The following is a 19,434-nucleotide window of genomic DNA, read 5'->3' as shown; positions in this document are numbered from 1 at the left end:
AAAAAGACCCTATTCTTGACCTTCAGGTTCCAGAAGCTGGTCCCGCAATGACATATTTTCTTTACCTTTTTCACAACAGGCACTGCTAAGAAGCAGCTCACAGTAGCAGGCGTGTCCAGACCCTTTTGTGGCGTGTTCAGTGGGCACATGCCTTGTAAGCTGTAGATATAGATCTTCTGGTCCTGCAGACACAAACACCACACGTGTATATTTTAGTAACCATTTAACATGGTTGATTTTCACTTGGACACACAGACAAGCTCCAATTTGCCACTATGAAATTGCTGAGTTTGCTTTTGTGGCTGTTGAAAGTCTATAGTTTAACCCTGTTCTCCTTGCAACTTGTTTTGGCTTTTTGTGATCCCTGCTGGTGGAAAAGGACGCGATGCCACCCCTGGATTCTCCGTAATGCAGCGTGTGATGCCATAAGCTAGCCAGGAGCACAGCAATCATCTGCACTGAGGATATGGACCCCAACCTGAACACAGGACTTGACAATCCTGACTCCACGTACAGATCAAGTCCATTTGGGCTAGTCTGTGCAGGTCAGTTTGCTGAAGGAACAGACCTATTGTGTTTCGGATCAGTTCAGCGTTACACCGCACCTCTCAATGGCACTGTAGCATCTCACGGATACTGCAGTTTGGATGCTTTTGCCCTATGTGCAGGGATAAACCTGGCCCAGTCTCATCTCCAGCTCAGCATCTTGGTGGCTCACAGGAGTAGTCGCCAAGCCAGGAAGTCCAGCTGGCAGGGATGAACGAAAGCCGGAGGTGCCACGACACCATGGGGAGATGCTGTCTCCTGCTGAACTGACTTGAAGCCAACACTGCTCTGATGCAGGCTGAGACACACAAACACAAACACTTTCAGTGTTTCAGCCTGAAATTTTTGCAAGCTTCCCTTTCCATGAGGAACATCAACCTTTCAACTTTATGGACTCTATTTGGGATGGGAGGGAGAAAAGTTGAAATACCTGACTTTTCCCCAACACGGGTTAATTTTGATTTCTCCTCAGTTCTTGTGTCCCTGCCTACATGATTAGAACTGGCTCAATTACCTGTTGCAAATAAATTACACGGTGAATAATGTCCCCTTTTTCCATTGACACAACCCAAAATTTCGTGAACGCGTTCGATAATGGTTTAACGGAGCTGGCAAAAAAATAATTTTGTTGTGTGTCCACTTCACATGGTCCTGCCCAGATGATAGAGGAGATAAATCCACCGTGCCCTCTTGGTTTTATCTTTTTAGGCTTGGATTTTCCGAGGGAACTAAAAAAAAAAGTTCCTGTTCACTTCCCAAGCAGCCAGAGGGGAACATCCATGAGAAGTCCCAGATTAAATGCATCTTGTTCCACCACCCTCTTATCACTTGCAGATAAAGATCGTTGGCAGGTGAAATAGATAGATAACTAGACAGTTTTATGTTGGAAGCTTGTAGTTTCCATGCTCATTATGAACAGCAAAAGCCCGGTGGCCCTCAACACCCATTCTCTAGACACTGGCTAATAGGTGGAAACAATGTGCGACTGAGGGAGAGCTTGACTGCCTGTTTGAGGGGTGTTGGTTGCAGCCGTGTTGGTCTAAGGACATAGGCAGACATGGTTCTTTTGGTAAATGTGACAGGTGATAGATAACCAGGATAGTGTTATGTTGAAAGGTTGTAGTTTCCATGCTTTATTTTACATGCTGGCTTCCTTTCTACCTAGGAGAGAACATAAAGAAGCAACAAACCCTCCCCGTGCCTAAAGAAGGGCGTTTGCACCTGAAAGCTTGCAAAGAACAATTTTTTCCAACTATTTAGTTGGTCTAATAAAAGATATCACATTAATCTAAAGAACCTTGACTGCCTCTTTGAGACACCCATTGTCATGCTGTTTCCACTAGCTATGCATTACTAATTTACTAAGCAAACACCATTTTTCTATATCATACACGCAAATAAACAGGTCTTCCCCTGGGGCAATACAATGCAGAAAGCCAACAGGAAAAGAGTTCTCACTTTGGGTCACGTTTACCTCAGTAGCAGTCCACAGGGTGCTCTGAACTTTTAATTGGCAGCATAACTTCATGCCTGGGCAGCTCATTCGCTCCACTTCTATGAGTCCCTTCTCTGTATTCACCACTGTGTAGTTTCTGAAAGGAGCAAATGCCATTTGTTCCAACAATGCTGCCTGTGGTGAAACTGCATCAGCAAGTAGCTGCAGCAGAAGTGCTTGCATTGTGCAGCTTGGATGATCCCCAGTGCTTTTGGCCAGGCCGTGGGTATAGCTATCCCCTTAGCAATCTGTTTGGCAGATGTAGAAAAGGCTCTTAAACCTTTTTGGGAGCTGGATAGTTTATCATAGAGGTACTTCCAAGCTCTACCGCCTATTAACTCTTTGCTAAATGTTCTCCCATGTCAGCTTTATGGTGCTGATGACTGTACTAGCAAGATGAAGCAAATGTGATGGACAAACATCTGGCTGGGATCATCTGACCCCAGTGCTCTTTCCTGCCCAGGGCAGGGGGTCCGACTTGATGATCTAATAGGTCCCTTCTGACCCTAAAATCTATGAAATCTATGATGCATCAAGCAAGAAGAAAGGTCCCTGAGTTGTTAAATTAGTTAAGAAAAAATATGAGTAATGAATATTGTTGCAAATAAAAGAACTGGTTTGTTCCAATAGGATTCACAGGGTAATACTTTCAGCTGGCATTTGGACAATACGGTATTCACACCCACATCTCTCTGTCTGAGGAGTTTCATCAGTTTTAGCACAAGAAAGTTATACTTCCTGACATTTGTATTAGATGCATGTTAATTGGCTATTCTTCTGTCCAAAGAGGTCCCAACATCCAATCAAGGAACAGAAACAATGCCGTGTCTCTGAAATGACCCACCCACATATCACAAACAACAAAGCAAATTGCTCATGAATGGTGTTTGCACCAAACGATGTAGTCTATCGTTCAATAGCATCCAGCCTCGTGGGGTGAATAGTGTATGGATGAATTAAATGGAAGCACTGAAGTCCTGATTCATAGATGTTTAAGCATGGGCTTGAGTCTGTCCTACAGTAAGGTACTCAAGTAGGTGCTTAATTCCAGACAGGGGGCTAAATCCCACTACTTCCAATGACATTTAAATATGTGCCTAAGTGCCTTGCTGAATGGGGGGAATACTGAATCAGCACCTCAGAGGGGAAGGATTTAGTGTGAAATGGCTTATTAGTCTTAGCAGAACATGTCTTTTTCCACATACAAATATTCTGTAAATATTCAAACTCAGGACATTTTCCTAATCCTTCTCACTAGACCTCAGTCAAACTCATTAAATACCCGTTATGAAACCACCGTGTTACTCACTGAAGTGGTTTGGAAAACCAGTGCTCCACATGCCTCTGGAAGGCCTGCTCATCCACTTTCACCTGCCTTTACGGAGGGCCCGTGGCACGAGTGATGACATGAGTCTGTGTTAAACCAAAGATGATTTTTTTAAAGGATAAAAAAGCCATCTACCTAGTGTCTTCCTTCCCATCCCAGAACACCACGGTGTACTCTTGCCCTTGGGAGGAGAAGAAGGCAGACTGCCTCCCACAGTGCAGCAGGTACATGAACGTAGCAAAGGCAGGGTCCTTCATGCGCCCCACAACAGAAAAGGCCACTGGACGCTGTGAGAAAATAAAACACATGTATTATAAGGGGTGTGTGTGTGTACAGAAGCCCAGCACAAAATTCATAGCTGACCCGCTGTCAACACAGTCATAATTACTACTATCGATTAATTCTTTGGTGCTAATGGCTGCGATTTTCCCAAGAGCCTAAGAGAGCTTGGGGCCCAAAGTTGCACCAAATCCTTTCCATTTCTTGGAAGAACCCACAGGTTTTCGTGCAGCTGTGCACCCCGATGGAAAATAACGCAAGTAGCAGAAATCCCAATCTTTCCTGCTTTTTCCTCCCCAACCCCTTCATTGTCCCTCTCTTCCACATGAGTATTATCCCTGAACTTCTCAAGGAGAATTTAGGAGACAGCCATGTTCTTCACAGAGCACTGACACCAGTCAATCAAAGCTGTCTGAGCTCTCTGTGGGAAGACAATGGCTCGAGAACTACAAGGGGATTAAAGAAAAAGATAATATTGTAATCCCCTGCTGTATTTTAAACCCTCTTGTGTCCTCAGGATGTTTTTAGAAACTTGTTCCTGATTTTTTTGGAGCTGCAGTCACAGGGCAGTATGTTACCGGGATTTAGTTAGTAAGGGGACACCGTGGCTGATGGAAGTTGAAAGGAAGCTCACATTCATAGAGTCATCTAAAAGTAGGGCTGGAAAGGGCCTCAGGAGGCCAGCTGGTTCAACACGGTACTGTGGGCAGTATCATCCCTAGCTAAGCCATCCTACAGAAATGTTTGTCTAGCCTATTCTTAAAACTGTACAAGCAAAACCTCATCCACAGCAGCCAGGCACAGTGCCTGAAAATGGTAAGAACACCCTAACTTGTCGCCGGTAAAGCACAGGGGCGAAGGCACTGTCACCACCCTGCCACTCAAGAAAGTGTGCCAGGTCCCCAATACTGAGGGATACAAACACCCCCAGAGCCCATGCTAGTTTGACTGTGGGGTAAAACTCCTTCCTGATGTGGCGATGTGGTGAGTGGAAGAGCAAGACCCTTTAGTCAAGAATCTCCATGAGCTTCTGGGGCACTCTGCCCGCTGCTGCCAGCTGCGCATGTCTTGGCCAGCGGGAAGGACCACCCCACTAACGTACGGCACCAGCGGGTGCTGGTCATAGCCCTCGTACCTTCTCCGGCTTTGTGTCCCAGCACTCCATCATGAGCGCCTGCATCCTGTGGAACTGCACCTCCTCCGGCTGCCCCAGCACCGGACGGATCCCTTTGGAAAGTTTCTTTGAAATCTGGAGCTGGTGCTGTCCGAGCACGGGCCGCTGGCCAGACAGCAGCTCGTACAGGACCATTCCATAGGAGAACATGTCCACCTAAAGCAAGCAACACAGAGTTAATAGTGACTCTTCCCCTGTAGCTGGAGTCTGGATGCTCTGGACAGCAGAGCTTGACTGTATTGCTAGAATCCAGGATAACGCCACCAGCACTTTCATACCTGCAAGGGGGCTGATATCCATCCCTCAACAGAGGTCCAGCCTCAGCTATCCTCAATTTAAGTCCTGTGGGTCAAACAGCTCCTCTGCAAAGTGAAGGCCCCTCTGCATAAAAGTGAATTTCTCCCAGAAGAGAATCAATGAGTGATCAAGATCACTGGGTTCTGGGCAACGACCCAGACAGTTCCTCTGTTGAGTTTTTAATCGGTATCAGGGCTAAGGAAAGCAATTTGCTTGTGGCTTTTGGACAATTAACACAGCATAACTCAGTGCTGCCACCTGCTCTTCTGATCTACCAAATGTCTCTTTGGGTGAAGATGTCCAAAGAAGGATGCCTGAAGCGAGGTCCCCAAATCAGCGGTTCCCAACCTTTTGCACCTTACGTCCCAGCAACCATTTTGTCAAAAAGCCCTGGTCCCATCAGAATAAAAAACAAAACCCCACAAAACTGCACTGTTTGAGAATATTTGTTGATTTGTCTATTTGAAGTGCAAACAACTGGCTTTTTCAATTGGGCAATGAGCTGAAGGACCACATACATGACCTTCGAGTCCCACCGGTTGAGAAACACTGCCCTAAATCCTTTGTCAGGCATCTAAAATCTTGGCTGATTTCCACAGGGGCTAAGCAAATACAGCTCCCATTAGGAGATAGCTGGGGTTGGTCAGCACCCCTGAGCCTCAGGCTGCTCACATAAGTATCTAAATGGGGACACAGAGCAGTGCTGGGCTCAGATGAGAAAACTTTAGCCAGCACACATGTAAAAGCTGCATTAAGGAACAGGGTGAAGTTTATCATCATTGGGTCCTACAGGAGGATTAGATGATGTTGTTTTCATGGAGGTCACATAGATACCTTTTCATCATAGACTATTCGTGGCCTGATCTCTGGGGCCTGGTAACCAGGTGTGCCCTCTACCCCCAGGGCTCCTTCGTGAAAGGACTGCCGGGAAATCCCATAGTCGGACAGCTTGATGTTGATGTGCTCTTTAATATCCAGGGACCACACCAAGATGTTGTCTGACTTCAGGTCGCAGAATATGATGTTCTTCTTGTGCAGGTAGGCGAGGCCAGTTGCGATCTGATATGCTATTTTGTGTGTCAGCATGTGCCCCAAAGGGACAAACGCAGCCCCTGTCACAAAAGAAAGGTGGCAGCTCTAGCAAATATAATAGTTTTTATTAACATCAAGATGATAGAAATGAGCTACGTTTAGAAAAAGTGGTGCTGAAGGTGTGCCTGGAGGCATGTATGGGTACCGTTCATGTTACTCTAGACACAAGGCTGACATCTCTCATCTATGCTTTTAGAGCCCCTTGACTTCAGAGGTTCATAACTTTATCAAAGAAATTAATGTTGAAACCTGATGAAGTGCTGAGGCCGAGGGCGAGGCTGAGGCCCTCGTAATTAAAACAGCCTCACCCAACTTTCAACTTGGCTCTCTTAAGTTTGCATTGGCAAAACTACCACAGTAAGATGGCAATTTAGTCTCTGCTACCTGATTTCCAGCAGAGAGCATGAAACACAATACACGTGGAATTAAAACAAGCTTCAAAACCCCACATGCAAAGGGGACTTGGGTATCCAGATCTGACTCATAACGTCAATTTTGATGAGGTCCCACAGCGGCCCATCTTGGAAACAATTTCATCTCCCTCCCACCCATCCAGGAATAAAGCATTTCCTTCAACCCCTTGGCCAGCAGTTTCAGCATTACCCTACAGTACCCTGCAGTGTAAGGATTAAGCAAGAAGGCTCCGCTGTTACCTCTGGAGTTTTCGGATAAGACGGTAGTGAGGCTGCCCAAAGGGGCCAAGTCCAGGGCAAAGCAGAGAGGATGGATGCTAATGCCAATCAGGGACACGATGCATGGGTGCTGCAAGGAGTGGAGCATGCTGGCTTCCTGCCGAAACTCTGAGAAGTTCTTCATGGCATCCATGGCACGCAGGTGCTTCAGCATGGTATCTAGTGAAACACCGAGATCTCTCGTTACAACCAACCAGCACTACGCACTGGGCGCCTTCTGCTTCCTCAGGAAGCTGAAGCCGTTTGTAGGAGGCAGGGAGCTGAGCAATGTAGGGCAGGGAGCTGAGCAATGTAGGGCAGGGAGCAAGTGGTGCTTTGGTTTGCACGGGGGCCATGTTCTCATTTTGCTGCAAGCCTTACTGCTGCTGTGAGAGGGAGCGACGCCACTGCCCAGAGGAACAGCTGCACAGAGGGTGTGAGGCTCTCCCAACAGCCTAAGTGACTGAGGAGCACAAGACCTGGCAAAAGCCAAGTGGAATTATTATTGCTCTTCAATCACTCACGTGATTTGGAACATCTCACCCTACAGCCTAGGTGAGAGAGTCAACACGAGACAGTCGACAACACATAGCAGCATGTTACACTATATAAAACTTAGGGGAAAGAGGCTCTTGCCCTTTCAGTCCCACCCTCATCTTGCATTTCTCCTAGGGCAGCACATGTATTTCATAGACATTAGGGCTGGAAGGGATCGTGGAAGATCATTGGGTCCAGCCCCCTACCCCAAAGGCAAGAAGTGAGCTCGGGTCAAAGGATCCCAGAAAGATAAGCGTCCAAATGCTTCTTTGTAGGCAGGCAGCCTTTGTGCTAAGGGAAAGCAAAGGCTGTTCAAGGCTAGAGTCACGGCTGGTCCCAGTCTTTTCCAAGGAGGGCTGCCAACGCTGCAGTAGCTGCTCTCTTCCACTGCTCAGGGAGGCCCCATGTCCTTAGAAGTCACAGCGAAGAGACATGCTCTCATCCAGCCTCCTCGGGGAATGGAGGAAGCCCCATCACTCACGATCTAGACCTAAGCTGCACAGAGCACTACTGAACTCAGCTGTTTCTACCCGCAAGGGGGACACCAGATGATTTACCTGACTTGGCTCTGTACCTCTCCAACTCCCCATCCATCCCAGAGGGAAGTGCCTTGAACGTGGCCCGAGAGGACTGAACTGCTATTTTTTTTTTTTTTTTTATCAAGACCCCAGCCAAAACCAACCAGTGACAGGTTCTGGACCAGCATGGAGTGAGACCGCCCTGGCCCAGAGTCTGTTGAAGACAACACAACACGGTGGACTTCACAGATGGGAGGCTGAACTGTGGACCGGTTACGCAGCTTGTCCAGGGTCACATATGGAAACCAAACCCTGATCTCTTAAGCACCAGCCCAGCGCCTTGTCCTCAAAATCAGCCTTCCTCTCTGCCAGCGAACAGCGGAGGAGAACAAACCAGGAGGGAAGGGATGTGAAATCCCCTCTTTTGTCCCTGCCCGAGGGCTCTCCCTAGGCGCTGCTCCAGGTCCCAGCTGACCCGGTGAATAGAGCACCAGCCCCAATGTCAACCGCTGTTCTCCATTTCTTGGGGGTGTTTTTTAGAGTAGAGGTTTTAAAACAATATCACCTCTCCTTCCTCACACACACATGCAAATTTTGCTGTTTTAAAGCAGTATCATGTAAAACGGGCCAAAGCCAACTACATCCTAACCCAGAAGTGCTGTGTGTACAGAGCATGTTAAGAAGGGCACGGTACCTGCAGCAGAATTAGGAGAACTCTTGCATTTTTTAATCTGAAATCTCTTCACCGCCACTCGTTTTCCTTGGTACCGTGCCTGGTATATAACCGTTCCGCTTCCCCCCTGGCCAAGAACATTGATTTCATTTTCGCTGTATTCCAGTTTGCTATTTTCCAAGAAGAGCCTGTCAGAAATGTAAAAAAAATATATATATATATAAAGCTCCCTGTGACTTGTACATTCAATCCATCTCACTTCTTCTGTCCGTTTGGTTTTTCGCATTTTAAAAGGTTTTCAGCTCAGCAACAGCTTTCCACGGGGAGGACGGGCTCGTGCCACGCCCAAGCTGCTTTGTCAGCTTTCTTTTCAACAGGCCAAAAAGCCTTGTGCGCGTTTCCCCCATGAAGAACAGCTCTATCAAGCAAGTGAAAGGGGCCGTTCAGCAAATTAAACATATCTCAGAGCAAACAAATAGTATCCTGAAAAGCATTTGAGGAGCCAAATTCCCCTTTGAGGCACATGACAAATGCAAGCTGATCATTATAAGGTATGGCCATTTTAACAGGTTTCCACCTCCTCTGCCTCCTACTCCTCTTCAGTGTTTCTGAACAAGACCAGGCTCTGATTAGGGTCCAGTGCAACCTTGGGGAGCTTGGGTACCAGCTGCTTGGGATGCCGGTTGGCTTAAAGAGTACTCAGAGCTCTGCTCTATACCCGCTAGAGAGGTGTGAGGCACACAGACAGCACAGGAGGGGAAGGACCCAAGCCTCTTGTCTTGCTTAATGCCCATATGTCTTGAGGAAGGACACTATACAATAATTTATAAGTGGGGTCGAAGTTGTGCTCTCTGGCCCCTAGTGCCTCTGTCTCCTACACACCTTTTGGGTTATAAAATCATAAAGAATTCGGACTGGAAGGGACCTTTTGAGGTCATATCTAGGCCAACCCTCTGCTTGAGGCAGGATCGTCCTCATCCAAACCGTCCTGTACAAATGCATTGCCTAATATATTAGCAAAACCACACTGTCAACCCTGATACAACCAGACATAACACCCTAACCTGCCGCAGGTAAGGCAAGGGGCCCACAGCAGCTAATGTTCTGCCGCAGCAAAGCTGTTATATCAGAGCTATACAAAACTTTTGCAGTGGGACCAGGCACAAACTCAAAGCTCAGCCCAGCTTCATCAAAAGGGCCGATGCAAACATTTCAGTGCAGGGCACAGCACATACAGGTGCTTCCTCCCTTTCAAGGGACATTACTGCTCTGATGTGGAAAACCCTCCTTTCTCCATTGCTCGGTTGTCTTCTTCAATGTTCACCATGTGAGATGCTCTGACCTGCAAGGCAACTGCAGTACTGTCAATGAAATGGGTTCTTCTCAGTGAATGCTGCCCACTTCCTCTAATAAAAGGTATCATTTTGAAGCAAGAGTTCTAGTTTTTTGTATGCCATAAAAAAAATTAACACTCAGACACTTCTCAGAGTCTGCAACATGTGGAAACCTCTATACTTGAGCACTACTCAGAAGGCCTCAAAAAACTGCACCTGAAATGGGCCCTTCTTCCACAGCTCCACTGTCCTCGCAGTTAGTTACAGCAATGCAGCCTTTTCCTATATGGGCTTTGGTGTATAACGCATCCAACCTAAAATCAATATTAGCATGCAGCTGGGACTGGCTTTTGGGTGTGCAAAACCGATGGGCAAACAGACCAAGCCAAAAGAAGATCCCACTCCCCATAAATGCACTGCTTATTTAATTCTTTCATTCGAAGAAGCAAAATCTTTTGGCTCAACCCTTACATGCCTGGTGACCTTTCTCTTTGGGTTGGGAGGAAAAACTTCCTACCCACTTCCACCTTCTTTCCTGTATACAGTGCCACGATAATGGGAGTGAGGACAAGGAGCCCAGAAGGGCCTGTTGGCCAGTTAGAAGTCAAGAGATACACTTATGGTTAGGTAGAAACAACAGAGGAAATGGCAAGAAGAAATAAAGTAGAAACCATAGAGCATGTAGAGAAGAGATCAAAACCTTTGAGCAAATGGCTCAGGTTCACTTGAGGGCATGAGAAAAGTATTGGGTAATTTATTTTAAAGGCCAGTTCTCTCCTACTCAGTCATGATTAGATTTCTAAAAAGCATTAGGAGTAGTGGAGCAGGCTCCAATCATCAGGGAATGGAGGATTTCCTGAAATAAGTGGGGAAAATAGCCTTGAATAGCCCTTTGGAGACCAAAGTCTGTGAGGAGAAAATTCAGGAAATGCCATTGCTTTCTACAGCATGTTTAGCTTGATGCCCAATTTCTGGTGGATCAAATATGCTTTGGACACTAAGAAATGCTTTCATAGTCTTAAGCCTGGAAATTACATTTGAGCCAGCCAGCGGGCGCAGGATTGAATCCTTCTTAGAAAAAAAGTTCAGGGGTTTGAAGTCTCTGTCTGTGGCAGCACGTATTCTATTGAGCAGAGGCCTTCCTATGCAGGAAGTAACGGCCATGTCTCCGTGAACTGCAGCCAAAACCCTGAATCCACTGTTGAAACCAATTGTGTTGGATCTTCCCATGACAGCAGAAGCTGGAATCCAAGTCAGCTTGCCAGGAAGGGATGTGTACAGATCGCTCATCAGGAAGCTGGAGGCAATGCATTGCATGTACCCAGGCCCCTTACCTGGCTGAGGGTAGTAACCCATTCACAGCCGCCAAGCTCAAACCTCCCCCCCTCAAATTCAGGGGCTGAGTCCAAATTTGAAAATTGTAGTGAGCCCCAAATCTAAGCCCCACCCCCTTTAAATCTAATGGATGGTCAGACTCAGAACTGCATACAAACACTGCAGTAATCTTTGTGAGTAACCTATTAAAGGCTCCTTTTTCTGCATAACAGGGATTTGGAGAGACTCGTTACTGTAATGGGGCATGGTTTTTAACAGGTCAGTGCCATGCTGCATCCCTGTGATTGCAAACAGAGGAGGCACTGACTGTAAGCAAGGTGAATGCAGGCTAGGATGCAGTGTTGTGGGAGGGGGTGGGGAGAGAACTGGTCTCTGCGTCAGTGGCTGATACAGATATCTAGGAGGTAAGATGGAAGGCATGCAAAGAGAATCATATACGGCACATCTGAGGTGCAACTAGTGACTGTTAAGTAACCTTACCTAGCAGGAAAATCAGTCATGAAAAGCTCGGGGACCAGCTCTTGCAGGGGAACCGGGATATCAGGGTGGCTTGGACACTCGATGCAATCCAGCTCTATCGCTGTTAGGACACAGTCCTCCATGTTAAAATACTGCACGTCATCTGCTTTTCTGTTAGCCTCATTCTCCTCCGCTCTCAAAGTGGCACAGATGTGGCAGGGGACATACTGTTCCATCAGCAAAGTCCCGTCGCTCTCGGTAGCTGTGAGGGCTGAACGAGAAAACCCCGACAACAGACGTGAGACAACAATCCGCAGAGCTTTCAAATGCCCCCTGCTCCCAAAGCGCCCGCGGGACGAGAGCAGCTCCTCCACTTTATTAACTGTGACCAAAAAATACCTATTTGCACAACAGCCATGGGGAACAAGGACCAGATGGAAGCGATGTCAACTCAAGGCAGTCGACAGAGCTGCCCGCGCCTTTAGTCTGACCTTCAGAAGTAAGTAATAGGCAGGCTTCCTTAAAAAATATTTTCAGTGCACTGGAAATGTGGGGGTATAAGAATACAGGGCCTGAGAGCAACCCTCTGCTCACTGGATGAATGACTGCTTTGTCTTTCTCTTTGCTGGAGGGCATTTTTATCTCTCTCACCAGCGATCAATCTGCTTTGCAAGAGGTCTCGGGAATCATGGCAATGCTCAAACCTCATTGTTTTATTATTTTAAGAAACAAACTCAGAAGAAAGCCTTTGTTTTCCCCACTCTTCTCAGAGCCAGTGTTCAACATTCAGTGTTTTTTCTTTAATGAACAAATTCAGGAGAAAGCCTTACTGGGCATGCCCCCCACTTCTCAGGGCAATCTCAGATAAAACAGAAAAATGCACCTGGATAATATCGGGATGTGACAATTCTTCATTCTTGTTTTCTAAAGATCAGAGGTGAAAAGATGCTGATCTCTAAACCAATATGAGGCAATCTCAAACACAACCACAGTCATGGTTTATTTAATAAAAATTTATTTGCGGATTGAAAGACCCATTGGTTAACACTGGGCCTTATTCTGATCTCACTGTTGTAAAGCAGGAGTAATCATTCAAGTGCATACTGTTCTGCTGGTGCAGAGCTCCCAGCATTGGGTACTGGGGTCAATGGCAATGCCCCAGTGCTTTGGGTCTTAGAAATGAAACCCAGGCCTCCACTGGTGACACAGGGATTTTGTCATTGGGACCTGCACACACACTTCACTCCAGGCACACAGACCTAATTCAGCCTTTACTAAGCTCATTGGTGAGTCTTGTCACCCATTTCTTCAGGAGTAGGTGCCTGTCTTGTGTGCACAGGAACATCTCATTTGATTTTGCTTTTAGGATTTTGAGTGATGGGTCTCTCTGTAAATAATGCTCACACCTTGCTGCATCTGTGAAGAGTTGTGCGCTAGGGATCCTGCCTCTAGATCCTCTGTTTCCAAACTATCTGATCTAGTCACAGACCACCAGAAAAAAGGCTGGTGAAGTGAAGCCTTATCAGATATGAATTGCACACCACCAATAGTGGCACGCGTGTCCAGTGGTGCCAGGGACATGGACGAACAAAGATGCTAAAGCGAGCTGATGGAGTTGGGTACCTGCTGTGGAATTGCTCACATGCGGCACTTACTCGTGCGTCTGCGATTAGCCTGCTAACCGGGGCTACATTGTCCCAGGTTAGCTTGTGCTCACCGCAGGGTAACTGTGGATGCATGAAGAGTTACTGTGAAAAAGCTGGTTCCACCGTATGTCGCAACCCGCAGTTCACTCGCTTTCATCTGATCATTTGTCCCTACCCATGCTAAAGGTTGGGAACCCATACTTCGGGCTGTAAGAGTCTCAAGACTGCTTTTCAGGGGGACAGTCTTCATCTGCTGACTTGTTTTACACACACTGACAGCATGTCCTAGGAGCAATTTGCCAAAAAAAGAAAAGGTTTGAGACATAACACTGCATGGAAGACACCCGTCATTCTTACCAGGAAACCACTGATCGATCAAGGAATTGACGTGGTCCGTGATGAAAGCCATTGCTGAAAAATCTCTCATTTCTGACTGGCAGATAATTTTAATTCCACCGCTTTTCTTCTTTTTCCAGTTCACGTCGGACGATTCCACACTGCGTTAGGGAAAGTGAAAAATTACTGAGAAAGCAGCTGTAATGCATGAAAGTTAACAGCTTTTTTCTTTTTCTAGCCAAATATTTGATACTCAGAAGCATAAAACTGCAGGTCATTTATCATTAATCAAAGGAAAAGTTAGCTCAGATATGAACACGATGGCCAAACCAAATCAACTCTGCAAACGTCTGGAGAGAATGTTCTGGCACAGAAGCATGAAGAAGCTGTTGCTTACAAAGTGCAAATGGAAATACAGTCAACCCAACAGGAAATGTGAGCCTGAGCAAAGGCTGGAGATTATAGAAAAAAGCACTGGAGAGTTCAGCTGAGTACCAATAATACAACCTCAAGGGGCCAATCTCCAAAGGGAGATGCATGCCTTTAGCATGCCTTCAAAACATGCTTGAGACATTGTAAGAGACAGCTGTTTGTGTGCGACCCCTTGGGTTTTTCACAGCAATGGGATTTTGAGCTAGCTGGCTAATTCTGCACCAAACAGTTGAACATCTTTCTGTGTGCCTAGATGCATTATGCAGAGAAAGGGGAGAGTTGGCACCTCCAAAGGTTATTCAGAGAACAGTAAGTCAGAGGTGGCCAACCTGCAGCACGGCTGGTCAAGTGGCATGGCAGCCTCTGTGCATGGCAGATCAAGCAGGGAGTAGAAAGCAGAGCAGCAGTTCAGGCAAGGAGCAGAAAACAAAGCAGCTTGGGGAGGAGAAAGGGATCGGACTGGCATTCAGGGAGGGTGCAAGGCTTAAGTTGTGGCATGCAAAAAAGGTTGGTCTCGCTACAGTAAGTGATATAGAGTTGAGACCAACTGGAATCATCACCGTTGATCTAGGGTTTTATCCACTGAGTGCTAAATGCTAAAGGAAAACTTCTCTTCCATTAAAGTGAATGGGTTTGCAGGGCCCGCTAGTTTCCATTTAGTCTGACACATTTTCACATGTTCCTGGACACTCCTGCGAGGCTGGCTGCACCAGAGCACCAGTTACCTGAGGTAGCCCCCGTCAAAGGTAACGAAGAGCCCTTCCTGCCAGTAGACGGTGTGGGTCCTCTTGACCCGGAAGGTGCTGCAGCGGTTCCTCTGAGTGCCCGTGAAGCTGTAGATGGTCAGCTGCTTGTTCCTATTCTTGGTGTTCTTCTTGTTTTCAAACAGCTGAAAAGACCAGGAAAATGTGTCACAATTATTTGCTCCTGAGGCTTCTCACGTAGGGGTTTCCTTTACTCAAACCAGCAGGTTGAAAAGCTCTCTCTTCCTCAAACACTGCTCCCTGCACATCCTTTCACAGCATCTAATGACGTGTGCTCTAGCTCACGAAAGCTTGTGCTATACATCCACTTATAGACCTACTTTAGTTAGTCTCTAATGTGCAAATCTACCCTGCCTTCTCCTACTGGCCAGCTCAGGTGGTCCTCATGACCTTCCCATTACAGTGTCCAGAACTAGGAAAAAACTTGTTATCTAAGGTAATTTTGGAATTACCTAATTCCTCAAGTAATTTTGTGACAGCATGAACACAAACATAGTCACAGAAAGACAAGATTTTACATATCCCATGTAAGAGGAGAGCTATGAACCAGTGACTGGCGAGTCATGCTGTACTTCTTGTGGACAGTCACCCATTCAATTTTTTATCTGCAAACTTCAGCACAGCGTGGTAGTAAATTCATGTGTTTTGCCAGTTGGGAAGCTGCAGTGAGCAGCATAGTATAGAGATATCCCATGAATGTGGCACCTTTCGAACATGCTACTATTGAATCTCTCAGAATAAGGCACAAACGAGCAGGGAGGAGGAGTAGCCACCTACCTCTTACATCTACTCTTTTTCAGAAAGAATCACATTTGGGCATCTAAGTCTACTCAGACACTTAATAGTTGGAAGAGCATCTGACCCTAGGTGACCCACACATCAACAGTACTACTACAGTGCAAAGGCACAGGTACTAAGCGAATGGTAAAGTAGTGGAGTGACTGGATGGCTATACCAGTGTCTAGTGGCGTTAGCACATTTTACGGAGAGCTGCTGCAGACGACCATGAAATGAACAGCATCTGGCAACCTCACAAAACACTCTTGGATTTGGTTATTTCTTGTATTCAATATATACAGAATATATAGGCTGTGCCTATCACACTATGCCTCCTGGCTGGAGCACTTCAAAAGCACCCAGGCTGCATGCTGCCGTGAGCTTTCCAGCCAGAGGGTGCAACAGGGAGAAGCGACCACCTGAAACTCTGCTACCCCCACCCCATCCACCCCGGGAGCAGAGCAGATGGTCAGTGCCGGGGGGGGGCAGGGAACATCGGTGCCCTGACAATCAGAGCACTGCTGCTTCCTGCACGCCACAGCTGGGGTTCCCAGCATGTGGCTCTCCAGGCATTAGGGTGCTGGGGCCAGAGTGCAGAGAGCCACAGGACTGAAGCGCCAGGAGCCTTGGTGCCCTGAATGTACCAGGTGCTGGAAATGCAGGGAGCTGAGGTGCCCTAAATGCCACAGCCCCAGGGAGCACCCCAGGTGCTGGGAGCCCCAGGATGCAGGGAGCGCGGGGGAGTGCTAGGAGAGGGTGAGAGTGGCTTGCACTGCATGATAGCATGCTGAAGGACTGACACCTATACATATGCATGGTGCAAAATAATGCCTGCTTCCTGCTATGTTGTCCTATTGTGTTATGCTTGGGAGCATTTCATCACCCCTGGAGCCCTTTTGAAATGTTTCAACTGCTACGTCGGTCTAAACCCTGAGAGACCACAAGAGAACGAAGCAAGACAGACATGGGCCCGTGAATGTCTGTAAGCTGACTCCAAGTGATATTTATGCTTTTGTTGAATGGCAGCTTTAACTGCCTTAATTTTTTAGCAGTAACCTACCTGGAGGTCCATCTCGGCCAGGCTAATTAACATGCGAGCTATGAACCTTTGCCAAAAGCCAACTGGGACGAAGCTCATCTTGAACACCCTTTGGACCGTGTTGGTCGTCTGATGTCGTAGCCCATGGATGTCTAGTGCTGGTTTGGCTGGGAGGAGATGAGGAAGGAGGTAGCTGAAACAAATCACACATGACAGCTCAACTTTTCAACTCTGGCTTCCCAACAGCAAGCACACTATTACCACTTCATAAGCCACGGTCAGCGTGCATAGAGGGTTTCAGTGCACTGTGCATCTAGAAAGCCTTCAGATTTATGACCAGGAAAATGGAAGAGGAAGGGAGAGAGCAAGTGGCAAGAAGACTGGGCTTAATTTTCAGTAAGGAAATAAGCACGCGATGAACAGGCACGGTGCATACATGCCTCAGGAAGGTCAACTGCAGACAACAAACATCAGCGAAAAAAAAAAGAGAAGCAAAAACTAATGCCTTTAAGAAAGGTGATGAGTTGCTAGAATGACTTTGGTTTCCCTTGAGCTGTGACGACTCTTGGCCACACAACGCGCTGCCGTGTAGAGGGACCTGGGCATGTGAGCTAACAATGCCCAGGGGGAGTGCTGTATTAATAAAGCTGGCACTGTGACCTGAGTTAACTCCATGCCACAGAGATGTGCATATTCAGGGACAACATCTGTGCAGAGACTGCTCTGGTAATGAGTGAAAAACAGCAGCACCAATGCTGGATGACATTTTAGGTCTAAAAGCAACTGAACATGGAAAGAGGGTGCATTCAGAGGGAGGGAGAGAGAGAGAGAGGACTCCAGCTCCCGGAGGCTGACAGCCACGCTGCCTTGGCCTTCACCCCAGTCCTAACAGAGTTACTGCAGCCTCAGGGCTGCTCTTACAATCCAGATCACACCAGTGGTTTATGGTTCCTAAAGCACCGCACCGAAGCAGCCTGCTACACTTCTTAAGCAAATAAATGTTGATTTGTCCTAGCAACCAGTATTTGGGGAACTAAGTTTTGGTGGGAGACCAACTCCTCTTTGAAAAACAGAATAGGAGTCTGCTTATTTGGAAGAGAAAAATCATGCAAGATTATTATTTAGTTAAATTATGTTTTCAATGCTCCCCTAGATCTGGATCCTGGAAAACAAAATTGTGGGCAACTGATCTTAAAAATGGCTAATGGCTTTCACTACCTGCCCAAAACCTCGCTTTTCCCAGCCAGTAACACTCTACTGGAACAAACATGTTTGTAGAGACCTCCTCGTGTTACTGCTGTACATTAATGACCATATATTTTAATGGGATCGTAACCCAGTCCTGACTTTCAGTTTAGTCTGTCAACTGTATGTGCAAACCTGTGCCTGTGAATGACAAGGGTTTGGCATCTGACTGCTCCGCAGTCAAAATCAAGTACCTGGGTTTCTCAAGTCTATCATTCCTGCATGGAAAGACTAGAGAAACTTTTACTGTCATTTGCATAGAGGAGCAAAATTATAGCTCAAATGCTGGCCCAAAGAGGAATAATAATATATAATTTGCAAATACACAGACTCCTTGTACAGAATTGTAAGGACTTTAGTGCTATGCACTGGAAGTTAAAACTGAAGCTAGAAGCTAAAAAGCTTGACCAAGACAGAGTAGCAGTGGCAACACTGAAACTAGAACAAAATAAGGCTGGGTCAAGGCCTCAGGGTTTAGCCACAGGGTCATGTATCCTCTTACACAGCTAACGTGCCCTGTGAACAGCTGTATCAGAAAAGATCCGTTCAGAAACATCACTAGATAACAGCCTCTCTTTTATACAACACACTCAACAAAGTATGATATCATCCTACCCAACCCCTTTGGAATTCAAAATCATCACATAAATTTCTTTAACCTGTAAACTGGAATAAAATAGGTCATCCTTTTGACTTTAATTTAGCATCCAAGGCAAGGCTGGGCTACACATCTCTCACCAGGATGAATTCCGGAGACACGAAGCATATCAGACCTAAAGTTCTTGCTCCGAAAAATGAGCAGACTCACCTTATGACAGCCAATAAATTTGCCTCTGCTCATCTAAAAACGTGTCTAGGAATGTAAGGAATAAGAAGGCCAATGAGGTCTGTTGGACCGAAACCATAAGATGGTTTCTAACACAGACGGAGATTCAACACAGCATTTGAGTAGCAGCCAAAGCAAATCCTGAAACTATGCAAAACATGCCGCTGTCCATCCGTTCAGTATGTAAACTGGCAGCTGCCTTCTCTGCCCATTGCAGGAGACATGAAACCCTTATCTAGTAAACAGATAATAACTGAAATGGACCGATCGCATGGCCGGGAGATAAATCTGATGCAAGCTGCTTGTGGCAAGAGCTCCAACAGTGGTAGGAGGGCTAACCGAGTTGCTGGGTAGCTTAGATGCCTCTGAAAAGATATCAGAGGGTATCGAGCAACAGCCTGTTTCCCAGCTCCTGACACAGGTGCAATGTAATTGCCTTTGAGAAAAATGGCAGAGTGTGACCAGGAGTCAAGAAGGCCTCTGGGACTATGCAGAAGCGTTATGACTTTATCTGCGTTAAACCCGAGAAAACGTGCTGGCGTCCAGGAGCCGATTTAAACTAAGCCCGCTGGGGGATGGGGGGACTACTGCCACTGCTGGCCCGCTGAGCAACCCTCGCAAAGCCAGCAGAC

The 19,434-nt window shown here is 46.8% G+C and overlaps 1 protein-coding gene across 2 annotated transcripts in view; it reads right to left on the bottom strand.

Moving 5' to 3' along the window:
• Positions 1 to 19,434, bottom strand: part of LRRK1 (leucine rich repeat kinase 1) — a 93,524-nt gene that overhangs the window by 9,883 nt on the left and 64,207 nt on the right. For both annotated transcript variants that reach the window (XM_019533801.1, XM_019533802.1), the window contains exons 20-30: positions 16,753 to 16,924; positions 14,877 to 15,040; positions 13,741 to 13,880; positions 11,759 to 12,008; positions 8,631 to 8,797; positions 6,864 to 7,061; positions 5,953 to 6,230; positions 4,783 to 4,977; positions 3,504 to 3,655; positions 2,021 to 2,138; positions 66 to 182 (exon numbers count right to left, since the gene is read on the bottom strand). In XM_019533801.1, coding sequence (XP_019389346.1) covers positions 66 to 182; positions 2,021 to 2,138; positions 3,504 to 3,655; positions 4,783 to 4,977; positions 5,953 to 6,230; positions 6,864 to 7,061; positions 8,631 to 8,797; positions 11,759 to 12,008; positions 13,741 to 13,880; positions 14,877 to 15,040; positions 16,753 to 16,924 — 1,951 coding nt within the window. The remainder of the gene's footprint in view (positions 1 to 65; positions 183 to 2,020; positions 2,139 to 3,503; positions 3,656 to 4,782; positions 4,978 to 5,952; positions 6,231 to 6,863; positions 7,062 to 8,630; positions 8,798 to 11,758; positions 12,009 to 13,740; positions 13,881 to 14,876; positions 15,041 to 16,752; positions 16,925 to 19,434) is intronic.

The sequence above is a fragment of the Crocodylus porosus genome, unplaced genomic scaffold (assembly GCF_001723895.1).
Source record: "Crocodylus porosus isolate Cpor-Errol unplaced genomic scaffold, CroPor_comp1, whole genome shotgun sequence".
NCBI classification, from domain to species: Eukaryota; Metazoa; Chordata; order Crocodylia; family Crocodylidae; genus Crocodylus; species Crocodylus porosus.
The sequence above is the reverse complement of the archived record's forward strand: the minus strand, read 5'-3'. Positions and strand labels throughout refer to the sequence as shown.